The sequence below is a fragment of the Drosophila novamexicana genome, unplaced genomic scaffold (genome assembly GCF_003285875.2).
Source record: "Drosophila novamexicana strain 15010-1031.04,08,12 unplaced genomic scaffold, DnovRS2.1 tig00004549-arrow-arrow-pilon, whole genome shotgun sequence".
NCBI classification, from domain to species: Eukaryota; Metazoa; Arthropoda; class Insecta; order Diptera; family Drosophilidae; genus Drosophila; species Drosophila novamexicana.
This window is the reverse complement of record NW_020825047.1, coordinates 1,589,712-1,605,086: the sequence shown is the minus strand read 5'-3', so window position 1 is coordinate 1,605,086 and position 15,375 is coordinate 1,589,712. Positions and strand designations below refer to the sequence as shown.

Sequence of the window (15,375 nt, the reverse complement as noted above, 5' to 3'; positions counted from 1 at the left end):
GTACTCCATTGAGAACTTTGCAGTTGTAACGATGTTGAGTATCAAGATTATATATTTGAAAAGTTTTGGTACTCACCTTAGGACATGTTTAACGCTGAGCAATCTACACCAAAAACATTAGGTCACTACAGTGAGCACACACACACATATACATATGTGTAGGCTGTTAGATATATAGATTGGTCGGGCGGTGAAATCTGGGCCATATCTAACGGTTCTTGAGAAAACGCAACATTTTGTTGGTGTTTTTTCTTTGTTTTTTGTTGTACGTGCATAAATTATATGAGAATTTGTGCGTTGTGATGGCTGAAAAAAAAAACGCATAGAAAAAAAGGGAGAGAGACGGTAAGAGATTAGCACAAACCAAATACAGTTTTTAACTTTAAGCCTGATAACACGTATGCTCCATTGTTTAGTTGAAAACAGTGCTGACGACAACTTGTCGCTGTTTGTTAAAGCTAAGATGAAAGGAAGTAAAGGACAAAAGATTATTTAAAACACAAAAACCACAGTACTCCCTGCAGCCGATTGCCTCACAACCCCGTAATTGTTCAGTCATTTTGTCTGCAGGCAGCAGCTCATAAATCAAAATGCCTCAAAGCGACATACGCACACACATATGTACAAACACAGCGAAAGGGAGTCAATATCTATAAATATTTCAAATGCTGACAGCGCAAGTTAATTATGTTACACAAGTAAATGTGTAATTAATGATTTTATGTTTTTACATTTTAAAAACATTAGGGTGATAGATAATCAAAATAAAATATATTTATATTTTTTTAATTTAATTTTTCTTATATAAAACAGAAATATTTCACAAAAGTTTTAGATCCTGGCGCCAATTACAAGCTAAGTGCTACACAACTGTGCGTCGTAGCATTTAGCTAAAGAGCGGCTGCGCACACATGGCTGAGCTGATGCCATCGATAGAAACAATCGATAAGAACTATCGTTAGGGCTGATAATTTGGTTGCGAAGAGCTCGTGCGCGTGTACGAAACTCACAAAATATATAAATAATTCGCTGTGTTGCTTGTTAGTTTTCATTAAAAGAATAATAAATATAATATCACAATATGTAAATACAGAGAGAGGAAAAAGAGAGAACTAGTATAAAACGAGTATAAAGTTTGTTTTGTATTAACTGCAAGCAAAAGCATGAAGTGCGTACCCGACACGTAAAATTAGCTGGTCAAAGTCTGTGGCAAAAGCCAAACATATCAAAATTATGTCGCCTATGTCCAATGCCAATCCGATGGCAGCAACTGAATTAAGTCCATTCGTTTATTGGTCCCAAACAAAGGATACGTTGTTGCTAAAGGTGGATCTGAAAGATGCGCAGGTGAGTCGTTGCACATTTTGCACACTTCGAAAAATCAATAATAGGCGATGGGTAACGGGCATTCAATTTATTTTTAGGGAGTCATCGCAGAGTTTACGCCTACAACGATGTCGTTTGGCGCTAATGGCCATGGAGCACGCGGCCGGAATGCGTACAAGTTTCAGATGCGTTTCTATCAGCCCGTCGATGATGAGACGGCCACATTTACGGTTACCGATCATAAGATCGAGCTGCTCATACGTAAAGCAGAGCCTGCCTGGTGGGTGCGACTGGTGGCGACGCCGCAAAAGCCGCACTGGCTGCGCGTTGACTTTGACCGTTGGCGCACCGAGGATGATGCAGAGCTAAATGAGCCGGCGCGCGACGTGCGCGAGGATTATGTGGAGGAGTATAACAACCTGCAGAAGCAAGAAATTGGTTATGTGCGGGGTAAGAAGGACTGCTCCCAACCGTTTCCTCAGCTTAACAACTTATACCCCTTTCACAGAGAATGCCAAGAAGGTTTACTTGATCATCTATAACCTGGCCATGTTTGTGGGCTATCTTCACATACTCATCATCATGGGTGTGCTCTATATGCGGGACGGACCCGGCAGCATTAAGCATACGTATGAGTATGTGGGCACATCGTTCAAATTTGTACAGCTCATGCAATATATGGAGGTAATGCATCCGCTTTTCGGCTATACCAAGGGCAGTCCGCTGGTGCCCTTCTTTCAAATCTCTGGACGCAATTTCGTTCTGTTCCTTATGATCGAAATGGAGCCGCGCATGCATGCCAAGCCGGTAGTCTTCTATGTATTTATAATATGGTCCCTCGTGGAGCTAGTGCGGTGAGTAATGCCTTTGAATTCAAAATCGAATAGCATAACAGCTATTATTCTCCTTCTAGCTATCCCTACTATGTCAGCCAGCTGCTTAAGCGGGAGAACGGCTTGCTCACCTGGCTGCGATATACCATTTGGATTCCTCTCTATCCCATGGGCATCGTGTGTGAGGGCGTTATTCTGTTGCGCAGCATACCCTATATTGAAGAAACGAAACGCTTTTGCGTTGAAATGCCCAACAAATGGAATTCAACCTTCGACATGGTACTCTTTGTAAAAGTCTATCTGCTGCTACTCGCTTTGCCTGGCAGCTATCTGGTCATGTCTCACATGTCCAAGCTGCGCGTCAAGAAACTAGGACGCGGTCGCGCCAAGCCGAAAATTAATTAAGAATTCATCTCAAATTTCTTAGCTTTAAGATTCACGAATTTTCATATTTTGTTTGTTTTATTCCCCAGCAAAATGTTAAGTTAATGTTTTTACTTGTGCTCAATTGTTTAGATAAGAATTGTGTCAAAGATTTTATCCACTTATTGGTACTCTCAGTTTATATAGATAATATGTATATCAATCGCACGGCCAAAGATAACACAATTTTAAAATAATAAAAAAGCAATAAAAAGAAAATCTAATTGACCATCAGTTAAATGAGAACCTTTTAATGTCCGGCTAGTTCAAATTAAGTTTATCGACCGCATTGAAGAATGTTTCTAAAAAAACTTAGTTAAAAATTGTATTTTATATTAAAAATTGCTGTGCTTATATACTAAAACTTTTTTTTTTAATGCGTTTCAACAATTTGTATATATTTTTGAATTGCATAAATTATGTATACAGAGTACTTATTAACCCAAATGGCTAGCACTGCCTTCCATACTAGTCTAAGATTAGAAGCCGGAACCAACTTTTGAACTGGCAGTCACTTAGACAACACCTGCCCCTAACTGACGGATTGATGGCTGCCTAACTGATTGATTGTATGAAATTGTATTTTATTTATATCCTAACTTTGTGACCATGCCGTTCCGGTCTACAATCACTTTTCTAAGCCAACTAAACGTGTTAGCAAGACATTGACTATATAATATATTTTATTTTTATTTTAAAGTAACGCTCTTTACTGTATTACGAATTTTTAATATGCTTCATAATATGTCCAATAAAATAGAAATTAAAGCTATTCGTTATGTGAATTAGGCTGGCATGATGTGTGATATATTAAAAAATGCATATACCAACAGATCACAGGCATTCAACTTTAAAATCCTGTCAAGCCTGTCTTCTTCTTGTTAATGTCCTTTGTGAATGACACCTCCTATTTGAACTCAAGCGACCCACTCGAAATGTTAAGTCGCTTTCACACTGCGAACACAAATATTTCTTATTTGTGGCTCATTACAGATGGGTGGGTGGCCGGTGGATTAGCCCTTAACAATGATGAGCAAGTATGTAATTTGGGCTGTCTTCAATAAATTACGTTTTGTTTAAGGTGTCAATCAATTTTGCGTCGTTTCGCTGCTTATTTTCGTGCTGAAGTGCCACGAATTTCGGTCACTGCCGCCGAAGATAAATGCCAGACAGTGGCGCTATTAATTGGCTGAGTGCTGTTGCCACCAACCACAACCAACCACTGGCAACAGCAGCACCAGCACTACCATTGCATGCCAACGACAGTTACCCACATAAATTCACGCATGCAAACTTATCCGCGAAAAAGAAGTTCGAACGAAGCAGTTGGCTACAGTTACCGACGGCACGACACCCTGTTCTCAGTCTTTTAGGTATTATCCCAAATTTTAAGAAAACAATAAGACAATTAAATATATTAATGATGAAAATGACATACACTTTGATATGTATAATGAATATGATGAATATACAACTTTTGCTAGCTTTAAAATGAGCACAAATAAATAAATATCCTCAAAAAAATAAGAGTTGTTTTTGATCGAATTCTATAACATTCGCCTATTTTGTATATTTGACCCCCAGCTGGTTTATAGGTTTACTGAAAGACTTTGTCCAAAACAGACATGCAGAATGAAATTGTACAAAACAAAAATGCTCTATTGCATTGCTGGAAACAGGGTATTCAGCACGGCACACGGACTGCACTGGCCCAAAAATGAATAATTTAATGCAATTTTCAGGCGCATCCAACACATCGAAACCGGAAACTAAAAACCAAAAACCGCATCCGGCCCAACAGAACCGAACCGGACCGAACTGAACTGAACTGCAACGGGGTTAACGCACAACTAATCACTTGGGTCTGCAGCCAGGACCGAGGTGCCTGGCGAGGTGTCTGACCAGGACCTTGGCCACCCAAAATGAGTTTTTGATTAACGTGCCGCAGAGCGAGTGGCGGGCGATAAGAGGAGTTGTAAGCGTGTGTGTATGTGTGAGACAATTGATTTTTCCCCCCGAAAAGTAACTGCTACATTTTCCGCAGGCAAAGACAAATGCGTGAACATTTTCCACATAACAGCTGACGGGGACTTGAAATGGAACAAGTGCAGAGCCTTATTGAAATATGGATTCACCTTGCGCTTTTGACCCGACTGCAATAGGATACGGTAATTGGCAAGTTTTGAAGGACAGGCAATCAATGCAAAGGATGAATTGCCTAGACTTTAATGTAGGGACTGTTAGAAGAAAGGGCACGAAGAGCAGCAGCTTAGTATAGGTTTTTTAATCAGTTGCGCTATAAATAATTACTACCAATGGGTAAAATAAATTACTTGAACTCTGACTAAACAATGTAGATTAACTTTCAACGTTTATTTGTAGACTTAATGGCCAATCCTGAACACATTCGGATACTAAGCCACGGAGTTCCGAGTTTAAGTCATGTTTTTTTTCTTGCGAAGTTTCAAGACCTGGCCAATTTTTAATTTATTATTTAATTTTAATTTTATTTCAGTTACAATATGTATTGTAAATCACATATCAATTATTTATTCGGTCTGATCATCATTTGAACAAACTTAAGAGGTCTAAAATGCCAAGTTCTCCACTCGATGGCATTTAAATTCTCAATATTCTGTGTAATATATTGGCCATTGAGATTACTGAAATGCACAACATTAAGAACTAAATTTAATTAAAAGCAACTTTGAATAGTTTACCAGAGATAACAACCACTATTGAACCACCAGCCAGATTGATAAAGTTCAGCACAATTCGATTTCCCGGCAACGGGTCGATCGGGCGTGGAGAATTTACAATTTTTGTGCTGCAACAATGCATCATCCGCATTTCCCGAATATTCGCCAAGACTCTCTATCTTATACGATTCATGCTCGTTGCCTATGACAAAGTAATTGTACTGTGCATATCGCGTTTCATTATGAAAATCCTCGAGATGTATAAACAATTCGTGTGACTGCGCTTTGGTCATCCGATGCAATGTCTCCAAGCCCATAAAGAATTCGCCACGCAAATCTCCAAACCCAGCGCGATAATCTTGCCAGTTACGATTAAAGTTTTCAGTGCCATCTTGACGACGTTGCACCACAGTCCAACCGGAGCCAGCCAGAGTCGAATCACAGAGCACTGGAAAAGGCTCCAAGCCAGGCACTTTTAACAAATATATATCATTCGATTTGTCTAGACAATTGCTGGATACATATTTATCTATAGGAAAATTTAGTTTTGATATAGTTTCCAGGTTTTTGACAAGCCCTTTCCCTTTATCGTCAAGTGAATTATCCTTAGAATGTAGACTTTTTTCTGTATTAATCAAATCAAGGGAATTCTTATTTTTATAGAGAACTTCGGATTGTACTCCCAGACCATTTAAGGACTTATCCAGAGAATCTGAATTCTTTTCTAGCTTATGGCATTCGATCTGAGCCTGTAGCTCCAATAGTTGTCTATTTTTTTCATTTAGCAACTCCTCTGTGATTGCGGCATTCTTTTTATGGATATTATTCAGTTCAAGTTGCATTTCCAATTGCATTTGCTTATCTCTAATTATTTGTTCCATATATTTTATGCTTATATCAAGGACATTGACCTTTTCTAGTAATTCGATATACAGTTGCTCCTTCGTTTGCACGGAAGCAGCATATTGCAGCAGATGTTTCACTATTTTATAGCAATACCCACCGCATTGTTCATCTTTAAGCTGACTGTACGAACAGAACTTTAAAATTTGATTAGATTTTTACGTAATTCAAATCTATTAAATGTTTGCGCTTACGGTCTGTTGTGCTTTGCCAAAATCTGCTGTTTGTTCACTCGATACAAGCACGCATATAAATAATATTGAATTAAATATATTTTGAAATATTTTCATATTTTTAAATAAAAATTGATTTTAGCTCTGGGTTCTGCCAAACAACTTCTAAATTAATTTAACGCAAAGCTTCAGCATTAAATTTCAATTTCCAATTCTGTTATCAAATATATTTTGCTGACAGTGTCATCAGACTTCCTCTGTTATCAGTTGAACTGTTCAGAGCTCAAATAACTTAATTCTATTAAAATATAGCAAATTCTAAAGGTTAAAGGTAGAGCACAGGTGGGCAACTCGCCAAATTATTTAATTGAAGCAAAGCTGTAAACTTGGTTAGACATCAGACAGCAATTGGCTGCAATTTAACATTGCGCAGGGTTTGTTACAAGAAACTTTGTAACTAACATAAATATATATTAATTTCAAAATAAATATATAATTCAAGTGTATGAAACTTGTGTAAAAAAACTACAAGTAAATTAGATGTGGGTCCTAATTGATGTGCTCAGATGCACACATCAAGAAAATATATGTCTCGATAGAATCGAATAATACACTTAAATAACTTTGACAAGAAGAAGCAATAGCAGTGCAATAGCTTAATGATACCCACTTCAGCTACTCTGTAGGGTATATAGCATATATAATTACAGCCTAAATTTCCCATTGAAAGATCAATTAGCCAAATAATTGCAATATTTCTACACGCAAAATTATGTGACCTTAATGGAAACAAGCTCCAATTATTTAGAATTTAAATGTTAAATTAAAAGAAACTAGTTTAAAACCAAAGACAATATAAACACTGTGTTTATATTGTCTTTGTTAAAACGTAAATAAAAAACAACTTAATGCGATTTTTGAAATTTCAAGTGAATTAAAAACAAACCAGTTAAGAGATTTCTTAAATGGTTCCAAATTGAAATTAAAGCCAAGCCCATGGCATCTTGGTTCCTTGGATTTGTTTGAGATCCACAATCAAATCAATTGCAACTGCAGCTGACATGCATTTACAATTGTCAGCAAATAAGGTTGAATGTTATCGAGTATATGTACTCAAATACGCGCATATAATACTCGTTTATTATAATTTGTGTCTAGCTAGTTGAATGTCTCAAATGACGCGCTGTCTATGCCCTTCTATGTGTAACAAATAAATAGAGAGCTCTGACAGCAGCCACCCGCACACCCACACACACGCCCTTACACACACACACACACACACACACACACACACACGTATATGGACAAACTTATAATGTTCGGCTTAAACCCCTTGTGTGTTATGCATCTAAGTTTTATGCTGCATACTTGAGGTTTGGCAGTTTATTGGCAACTGTTTTGTGGCAACGGATAAAGTGTTGCAAATAGTATACGCCCGGGCAGGCCACGTACGACCGGCCACCGTTAAGGGTTGAGTGGGTTGAAAGGGCCAAAAGCTGCAGCAGTTACAAACTGATTTTTACAGTTGCCGCTTCGAAAGCAATGATAAATGAAGAGCAGCTGCAAACAGATGTTTCTGATAACTACGCCGGACGGACGGTGGTGGATATGAAAAGTATATATATATGAAAAATGAGCTGAAATGATTAAACGCGGCAGCTGCTTGGTGTGAGTTCAGCAATCAATTTCCATTAGTTTCTCCCGAGTCCCTGGGCTTTGGCTTAAGCAAAAGAAACAAGTAAGAGGTTCTAGTCGGGAGCTCCCGACTATGGATTACCCTGAACCCTCTTCGTCCAACATCAAATGCATATATGTATATATTCTATTTTAGAAGCTATATGTCAAGTTTGGTGACTCTAGCTCTTATTATTTACAAAAATTGCCCAAAAAACAGGATATCGATATCGATGTTTATCGATTGCTTGGAAACGGAGTAAGTTATCGATTATCGGAAATAAACTCGATCTGCGCAGGCACTAGGAGCACCTACATCTAAAATTTCAAGTCTCTAGCTCTTATAGGTTCTGAGAACCTTGCGTTCATACATACGGACAGACGGACGGACGGACGGACAGACGGACATGGCTAGATCGACTCGGCTATTGGTGCTGATCAAAATATATATACTTTATGGGGTCGGAGATACTTCCTTCTGCCTGTTAGATACATTTGGATTTTGCACAAATACAATATACCCTTGTACCCATTTTTAATGGGTTCAGGGTATAAAAATGATTCAGCTTTAATAAAATACAAGCAATTTTGAAATTTGTATAAAATGGAGATAATAATCTTTTGTAGCTTGTATTAAAATAATTTAATATTCATATTGATAAATATACCCTGAACCGATTGATGGCCACAAAGTTAAAGATATTTGATATATATATATATATACTATTCAAGTAGCTACATGTGAAATTTGGTGATAGCTTACGAGATTTGCAAGTCTCTAGCTCTTACAGGTTCTGAGATCGGACGGACATGGCTAGATCGAGAGATAAATACATTTGCACAAATGCATAATATCTTTCTTACCCATTTTGAATGGGTAAGGGGTATAAAAATGCATAATAAATGCATTTTGTATTTTGGTGTTCAAATTGTAAGCTCTGAACTTAAAAGATTTGTCTACGCTCAATAGCATTTGCTTTATGACACTTTAAACGCCCCCGAAACGTTGGCCGACGGGCGGCCAATGAATCTTCCAGACCCACTTGAACTCACACGCACACACCCACTTGCAATGAAAGTTGATGCCCAAAAGGCCAAGCAATTGTAGCCAAAAGGGCTGACAGCGTAAAAGCGAGACTTCGCAAAATTACATTTTTTTCTATATTCACTAGCTGCGTGAAAATTGGCTGCCACTTGCGCTGGGCTGGCTAGAGGCCCTTTCCCTCTATTTTCCCATTCACTGTACTCGACTCTTTGAAGGCCACCAACATTACTGAAGTGGATAATTAGAGTCTGACCTTGGCGCTAGGCCCGTTTTGGAGCATGTGACTGAATAAATATTTAAGTTTGTTTATTGAACGGAAAGCAGTCAGAGACTAAAGAGATGTTGAGTTCGATGACAATATAAAGTGGCCAATTAGGAATAATAATCTTACATATAACAATATAACAGTATAACATGTTGAGAACTATAACAGCTAAGAGCTTATTGATTGTTCAAGATATGAATAAATAGTGAAATGAAGCAATTAATATAAATTGGCAATTTTTAAAATTCAATATATACTTAAAATATAACAGTATAACAGCAGTTGGTATAACAGTAAACCTATTTATAACAGTGTTTGTTACTCATGGCTTGGCTGGTTTCAATAAAATTTGTATGTTCAATTGGAAGAATCGTTATGCCTGTATAACAAGTTAAATAAATACTGCACCAGTATTACTGTAAGTATTTAAGCATTAAAGACTTCAGATTATAGATATGGTACAACATTTTCCCAATGCCAGCACAAAGCTAAACGAGAATAAAAAAAGTAATTTTTTTTACAAATTTCCAAATTTATGGCATGTAAGCCAATTTTCTGGCTTGCTGTCAGCTCTCCAAAATTAAATATAAAATATGTGCCCTAATCTTCACAACTGTTTTTTATGTGTGTAGAAAGTGACCCACACACTTTATGACTACCAAATATGATGTGTATAAGAATTTAATTAAAAATGTTAAAGCGGAACAATAAAACAATTTCAAAGGGAGACAATAGGAGCAGAAGACAAATTCAAGCAGCTTTTATGCCGTATTAGGCTGCCCAAAAATAAATGCATACATACAACAAGATTAGGAATTCGGTTCTATGTTTATTTATGTTGAAAATATTTGAAATATTTTAGAGATATTCAATTTTTCATGATTTTCCAGTTTTATATATGACGATAAAAGTGTATGCAAACAATCAACTATTTTTATTTTATACTGGTCTAGTATGTCAGAATCCAGTTTTATACTAACTTAAAACTCTTTATTTTAGAAAAATTTAATGAATTATCTCAGATAACATCATTTTATTAGATAATATTAATGACTATGCCGAATTACGATTAGTAATAGGCTTAAAGTACTTCGAGGACCTTCAAAATTGCTTAAAAAGTTTAACAAAGTTACAGCGAATGCCCACTAAAGAATATTAAGAAATATTTTCTTTAAATTTAATAAAAAAATATAAGCTATGCTATAAATAAGACTTCCCTATCGAGTATCTTAAATTATCTTAGAACGAGCTAAGATTAGATTACCATAATTTATAGCATAAAATAACTAGAACTAAAGTTATGTGTTTAATTAATCAAAGGTTGATATATTTTGGGAACATATCAGATGAGTGGACCCACGTGCTTCTTCTGCCCCTTGAGCACGCGTCGATTGTGGGGCATGGCATAGCGCAGCTTACTCCAGAACAGTGGATCGCCCCACTTGAGATAGGTGTTGAGCTTGAGATAGGCGCGCAGCTCGCTATCGATGCCCTCGAAGTGTTCCAGCTCCTTGTACAGGATAATTATGATGCGTTTGCGTTTATCCTGCAGCGTCGCTTGGTAGGCAATGCGGAACTCCATGCGCGCCCAAACGGAATCGATGAAATGCTGCGAGAGCACAATGATCACACGCTTCGAGTCGTTAACGGTGCGTACAATCTGTTCGGGAATGCAGTCGCCGACGAGCCAATCGCGGCCATGGAGGCAAACACGAAAGGCGTGCAGGCCACTCTCCAGCTTGGGCAGCAGTTGGGCAATCAGCTGTTCGTCCTTGTGCGAATAGGAGATGAAGGCATCGTAGGTCTTGTCCTTGTCCAGCTCCTCCTCGGATACCCACCATAGGCAAAAATTGTGATTGTAGAGCCATATCTTGAGCTCCTGCTGATAGATAAGATAAACCACACTTATCAGACAGATGACAATCACGAGGCCACCCAGAATGCAGCCAATGAGCAGAATATAAGAGGGGCACAGCTCGCCCACCTCCATTTGCTGGAATGGTTTCTCTGGCCGGCCGCTGCAGTAAATATCACCCATATCCTGGACACGCTGCGGCTGTGCACGCACAAATCCCAACAGCGGCAGGGCGGAACAATCACAGCTCAATGGATTGCCACCCATGGCCAGATTCATTGTATTATTTGCCAGGTAATCGATAAAGTCCTGATCAAATACACTAATCCTATTCCGACGCACGTCCAGCAGGCTAAGATTGCCCGGCAGCTGTTTGACACCATCCAAGCTAACCAGCAGATTATCGGCAAGGCTCAGTTTACTGACATTGGCATAGCCGACGATGCCACTGGCTTCCGGCAGCTGGCTAATGCTATTATTTTTCAACTTGAGGGTTGTCTGTACCAGCGTTGTTTGTGGCAGCAGTGGCAGCTCCTCCATCGCCGCTCCCCGACAGTCTACAAAGAGCTGCAGCGTTTCCCGCTGCACCCAGCAAATGCATTGCGGATCGCATTCCCAATCCGCCGACTTGTACTGGCAAATGTCATCGTTGGTGCACACCAGCGCCTCAAAGGGCATCCAGAGTTTCACTCCATAGAACTGGGTACCGCGCATATCGATAAAGTTCAAACTGCGCACGTTCCCAAACGTGGCCGGATCCAGAGAGGTCAGCGAATTTTGATTGAGCACCAGAGTAGAGAGCGATGTCAACATTGTAAAAAGTTCACTGTGGATCAATGTGGGTTAGTTAGTGGTAAAAATAAATATACTCAGTAATACTACAAATATTTTAAGTCAATCTAGCTTGATATTTTCTACTGAAAATCTTTTTCAAAAATTTTTTTAAAGCAAAAAACATTTTTGTAATTTACACTAATTTTTGCAAATGCAATTAGCTTCTAATTACTTTTTAATTACATGAGTAATTGCCTAGGTCTTTACGTTCCCTCCTGAATCTACCCGCGGTATTTACAATATACATGAAGTATTCACTTTTGTAAATTTATATAACAAAAAGTTAAGAAATGTAGGTGCAATATTAAATAGAATTTACGCTAGTAAAATAACTTATATCCTACTATGAGTTTAATATATATAAATATATATATATGAGAAATGTCTGATTTATATAAATAACTCCAAAAAAAGTTTAAACATGTAAATTAGTCTACTCCTACACTCAGAGAAAACGGCATTGAAAAACAAACGGACTAGACATCATATAATTACGTACGCCTCATTCTCTAATCTTAACTTTAATATGAACAATAAGTTTAAAAAAAGAAACATAGATTGGATTAGGTATAAAATTCAACAAAAAAAATGGTATAAGCATAAAATAATTAGATACACATTTTATTTAAAATACTTTCAAGACCGGATAAAAAATTATTTATAAAATAAATTTCTCTTCTTCTTTTGGTTCTTAGCGTTTTCTCCGAGTGTATGATGTGCTAGTTGTTCAGTCTTGAAAAGTCAATATCTTTTCCAAAGCACTGTTAAGCAAGAAGATATTTAGACACATTCATATAGTTTATTTATACTTATTTAGTCAATTAGAATTGACTTATTGCTATCGTGAGTTGTGGTTTTTCTTAATCAGCTGAAACGATTGGCACCCACCTTGATAAGCTCGTTAGCCTATTGCTGGATAGATCCAAAACTGTAAGTTTTACCAGGCCATTAAACAGATCCGTTGGCAGCTTCAACAACCCATTACAGGATAGATCGAGCAGCGTAAGATTGCCCTGATCGACGAATAGTTCACTGGGCAGCTCGGTCAGCTCCGGATTATGATTGATGCCAATCAGACGCAGATTATAGCTGCCCTTAAGCATGGTGGCATTCACATGGCTATTGGCTCGCGACAAGCGCAGCTCCTCTAGCTGTTGCATGGAGATGAAGAGCGAACGCAGCCGCTGATTGACTCGGTCCTCGGGTGGCTTCGCCAGCTTTAGGCTCAAATTGCGCAGCTGTTGCAGCTCATCCAGTAGGGCAGGCTCAAAGTGGAACATTTGCGGATTCCAAATGGAAAGGATTTGCAGGCTGTGCGCAATGCTGGCGAAGAGCCGCGAGGGCAAATGGCGCACAGCCAGACGCAGCTCCAATGTGGTCAAATTATTAAATGCATGGAAAATTGACTCATTTAGCACACGCTGAGTGCTCTCGTACTTGAAGTACTGCAGCCTGGGCACCTCACTAAAAATCCAGGTGCTCACATTGGTGCCAGCCGTCTCTTCTCTCAAATTAAAGATATCATCAAATTCCGATTCCATACTCCGATCACGAAACTTTATGCTTAACACCTGCTGCACGCCCAGGGCATTCAGTAGCTCCCGGAAAAATGTCTCCGACCAAAAATTATAGGCATCAAACTCAAACTGTGCGACCTCGCTGACATTGAGGCGCGGTAGCCAGTGTACTTCGCCATTCGCATAATAACTCATCGCAATATTGTTGCCCGTGTCCGTGATCTGTAAGATCAGGGCATACTCATCCCGGCAATAGACGCGCACTAGATTCGCCTGCGGTTCGCAGGTGCACCAATCATGGACATTATGACAGTAGCTCGATAGCGGTATGATCTGAGCATTTGTGCACGAAATCGCACAAATTACGATAAGATATCGAAAGCAGAACATGTTCTGCACATTCCACACAGACACACTCACACTCGAAATTCATATACTTTAATATTCACACATTGTGCACACTCGCGTTTCAAACGACTTTCAATGGCAACGCCTCAACTGTGACTAAACACTCGAAATTTTTTTTTGTTTAACTCACTGACGACTTTATCAACATGTGCCATATCAGTCTTGCGATTCGCTTCTTCAGTGATACCAATTTCTACGACACACAAGCTAAACAATATGTAGATACAAATAAAATAGAGTTGGCTACGTGATCTTACATCTAGTAGATGAATAAAATTTAGAGAAAATTAAATAAAAAAAATATAAATAATTTAATATTTAAAAGTTAGCTTTAAATAAAATAACTCGAACTCAAGCGCCAAAAAAAAAACAGGCCATTTGAATAAAAGGTTTTGATAATTATTTTATAGATTACTCAAATGTATCTTACGCTTATAACTTGGAAAGTCATTTTTATCCTAAAATTGATGGGCAACACACTAGGGCTAAATACTTTCCCAATTTATTGAAAGTTGCATAAGCAGTATGCATTTTTCGCTATACATCGGTTTTTTTTATTCGTGTCACGAACGCATTTCCCAAGACTCTAAGTTTAATTGCTTTTAAAATTATTTGCCTCCAAGCTTAACAATCTTCTTAATTACTTGACCGAAATCAACAATTCAATGAGGTATCTTATCATTTTAATTTATTGTTGCTGTCTTTTTTCAGCTAGCCCACTCTATAAGAAATCAAATCCAGTGAGTTTCTTGTTTTTTTTTTTTAAAGTCGTTTGTTTACATTCGTTGGTTACTTTGGCGCTTATCAATGAACTTGGTGGCTATTTATGGATGTCTATAGATGAGTCAGTTGTTTAGAAGATAAATAACTTATCGTAGTGGTATGAGAATTGATGTTGCCTACTTTTGAGCACTGCAATTAATTGATAAGCATTAGTATTTTTCCTGGTAGTTACTGCTATCTTTAAAAAGTCATTTAATATTCTAAATGAGCAATCACTAGCGATCGTTATCTATGACTGATATAGATATATAGACTGATATAGACTCTTTTTAATTTTACCTTCTCTAATAAACTACAGTTCCCAAGAAGTTTATTTTTATCAAGCGCCAAAAATATGTTCCATACAATTTTGACATATATGTACATGGGAAATAAATACAAATTCTAAATATTAAAAATGAAAAAGAATGATATAATAAGAACTTTGAAAAAGAACAAGTATTAAAGAACTTTTATTTAAAACGTGTTTTGTTTTTTAAAAAACCATTATTACTATATTTATATATTACCTTGCGTTACCTTTTTACAAGGTACACGCCCGTTGGAAATTGAACTCTACCCTGTCATACAATTAACTATTGTTGCGTAGTGGAATTTCCCAAATCGCTGAAACATATATTCATTAAGTTCTTAAAAT

The 15,375-nt window shown here is 37.7% G+C and overlaps 3 protein-coding genes across 3 annotated transcripts; 1 reads left to right on the top strand and 2 right to left on the bottom strand.

Annotated features, from left to right (window-relative positions):
- Positions 1-984: 984 nt before the first annotated feature.
- On the top strand, positions 985-2,930 carry LOC115769204 (very-long-chain (3R)-3-hydroxyacyl-CoA dehydratase). Its single transcript, XM_030713911.1, has 4 exons — positions 985-1,347; positions 1,425-1,776; positions 1,835-2,180; positions 2,240-2,930. Exons 1-4 carry the CDS (start codon positions 1,234-1,236, stop codon positions 2,562-2,564), a joined length of 1,137 nt encoding a protein of 378 aa, XP_030569771.1. The 5' UTR covers positions 985-1,233; the 3' UTR covers positions 2,565-2,930.
- A 2,177-nt stretch (positions 2,931-5,107) lies between these two features.
- Positions 5,108-5,818, bottom strand: LOC115769208 (fibrinogen-like protein 1). The gene is made up of 2 exons (XM_030713916.1): positions 5,303-5,818; positions 5,108-5,245 (listed from the first exon to the last, which is right to left on the bottom strand). Exons 1-2 carry the CDS (start codon positions 5,596-5,598, stop codon positions 5,128-5,130), a joined length of 414 nt encoding a protein of 137 aa, XP_030569776.1. The 5' UTR covers positions 5,599-5,818; the 3' UTR covers positions 5,108-5,127.
- A 4,381-nt stretch (positions 5,819-10,199) lies between these two features.
- LOC115769198 (protein toll) lies at positions 10,200-13,994 on the bottom strand. Its single transcript, XM_030713902.1, has 2 exons — positions 12,919-13,994; positions 10,200-12,022 (listed from the first exon to the last, which is right to left on the bottom strand). Exons 1-2 carry the CDS (start codon positions 13,935-13,937, stop codon positions 10,684-10,686), a joined length of 2,358 nt encoding a protein of 785 aa, XP_030569762.1. The 5' UTR covers positions 13,938-13,994; the 3' UTR covers positions 10,200-10,683.
- Between the last annotated feature and the right edge of the window lie 1,381 nt (positions 13,995-15,375).